The 908-nt window shown below is 25.0% G+C and overlaps 1 protein-coding gene across 1 annotated transcript; it reads left to right on the top strand.

Annotated features, from left to right (window-relative positions):
* Nucleotides 1–277: 277 nt before the first annotated feature.
* Nucleotides 278–627, top strand: OCT59_007191 (uncharacterized protein; the record flags this gene model as incomplete). Its single annotated transcript, XM_066147010.1, has 2 exons — nucleotides 278–353; nucleotides 419–627. The coding sequence occupies 2 exons, from the start codon at nucleotides 278–280 to the stop codon at nucleotides 625–627; spliced, it is 285 nt and encodes a 94-aa protein (XP_065998537.1).
* Nucleotides 628–908: the final 281 nt, after the last annotated feature.

The following is a 908-nucleotide window of genomic DNA, read 5'->3' as shown; positions in this document are numbered from 1 at the left end:
CATGGAAAATAATTTAAAGTCATGTGAAGACCTTTTTCTCCAAATGCGTCATTATAAGCTAGAATTAGTACCTTATAAAGAAGAATTTAGAAATAATGATGAAACACCTATATTATGATAGCTTGCTACTGACGATACTAAAAATTATTTGCAGCAGCTTGCTCTTCATATTTTATCAGTTACTCCTCATAGTGCTAGTTGTGAAAGGGTTTTCTCAACTCTTGGATGGATTTATGAAAAACGCAGGCTTCGTTTGCAGACTTCAAAAGTTGAATCTATGGCTAAGATTCAATCATTTTATATTTCAAAAGTAAATGAAGAATTAAAATATGCAAGTTCAAAATATTCTCAAAGTGAATTAAAAGTTATAATTAATGAATTATTAGATAATCTTGAAGAGGATTTTGAAGTCATATAGTATCAGTATTGATTTTGGAAAATATATTTGATATTAATGCAGTTCCATTCGTTAAAAATCCTGAAGATAGTGATAGTGATAGTGATAATGACGATGAGAGTAAGGATAATGATAAAGATGATAATAATTTTGAGACGGAAAATGAAAGTGAGGAAGAATTAATAATAGATTATGACGTTGACAAACTTGCTTCAAAGTATCTTGATTAATTAAATATAAAATATATAATATAATTAATATTACCTATTTATCTAGTTATTATAAAATTTATAAATAATGTAATGAAGTAATGAACTAAAGAATAAAAAATAAATAAAGAATTACTTCAATAATAAATAATAGTGTTAGTATTATACACTTATGCTTAAATAAAAAATGTAAAATAATATAAAAACTAATTTGAATTTTGGCTAATATTTTAGATTTTGGCATTAATTTTGGCATGCTGAAACAATTCGGAATTCAGTTTCAGAATTTCAGATTTTGGATT

Source organism: Rhizophagus irregularis, chromosome 15 (assembly GCF_026210795.1).
Source record: "Rhizophagus irregularis chromosome 15, complete sequence".
NCBI lineage: Eukaryota > Fungi > Glomeromycota > Glomeromycetes > Glomerales > Glomeraceae > Rhizophagus > Rhizophagus irregularis.
This window is presented reverse-complemented; position numbering and strand designations above follow the sequence as displayed.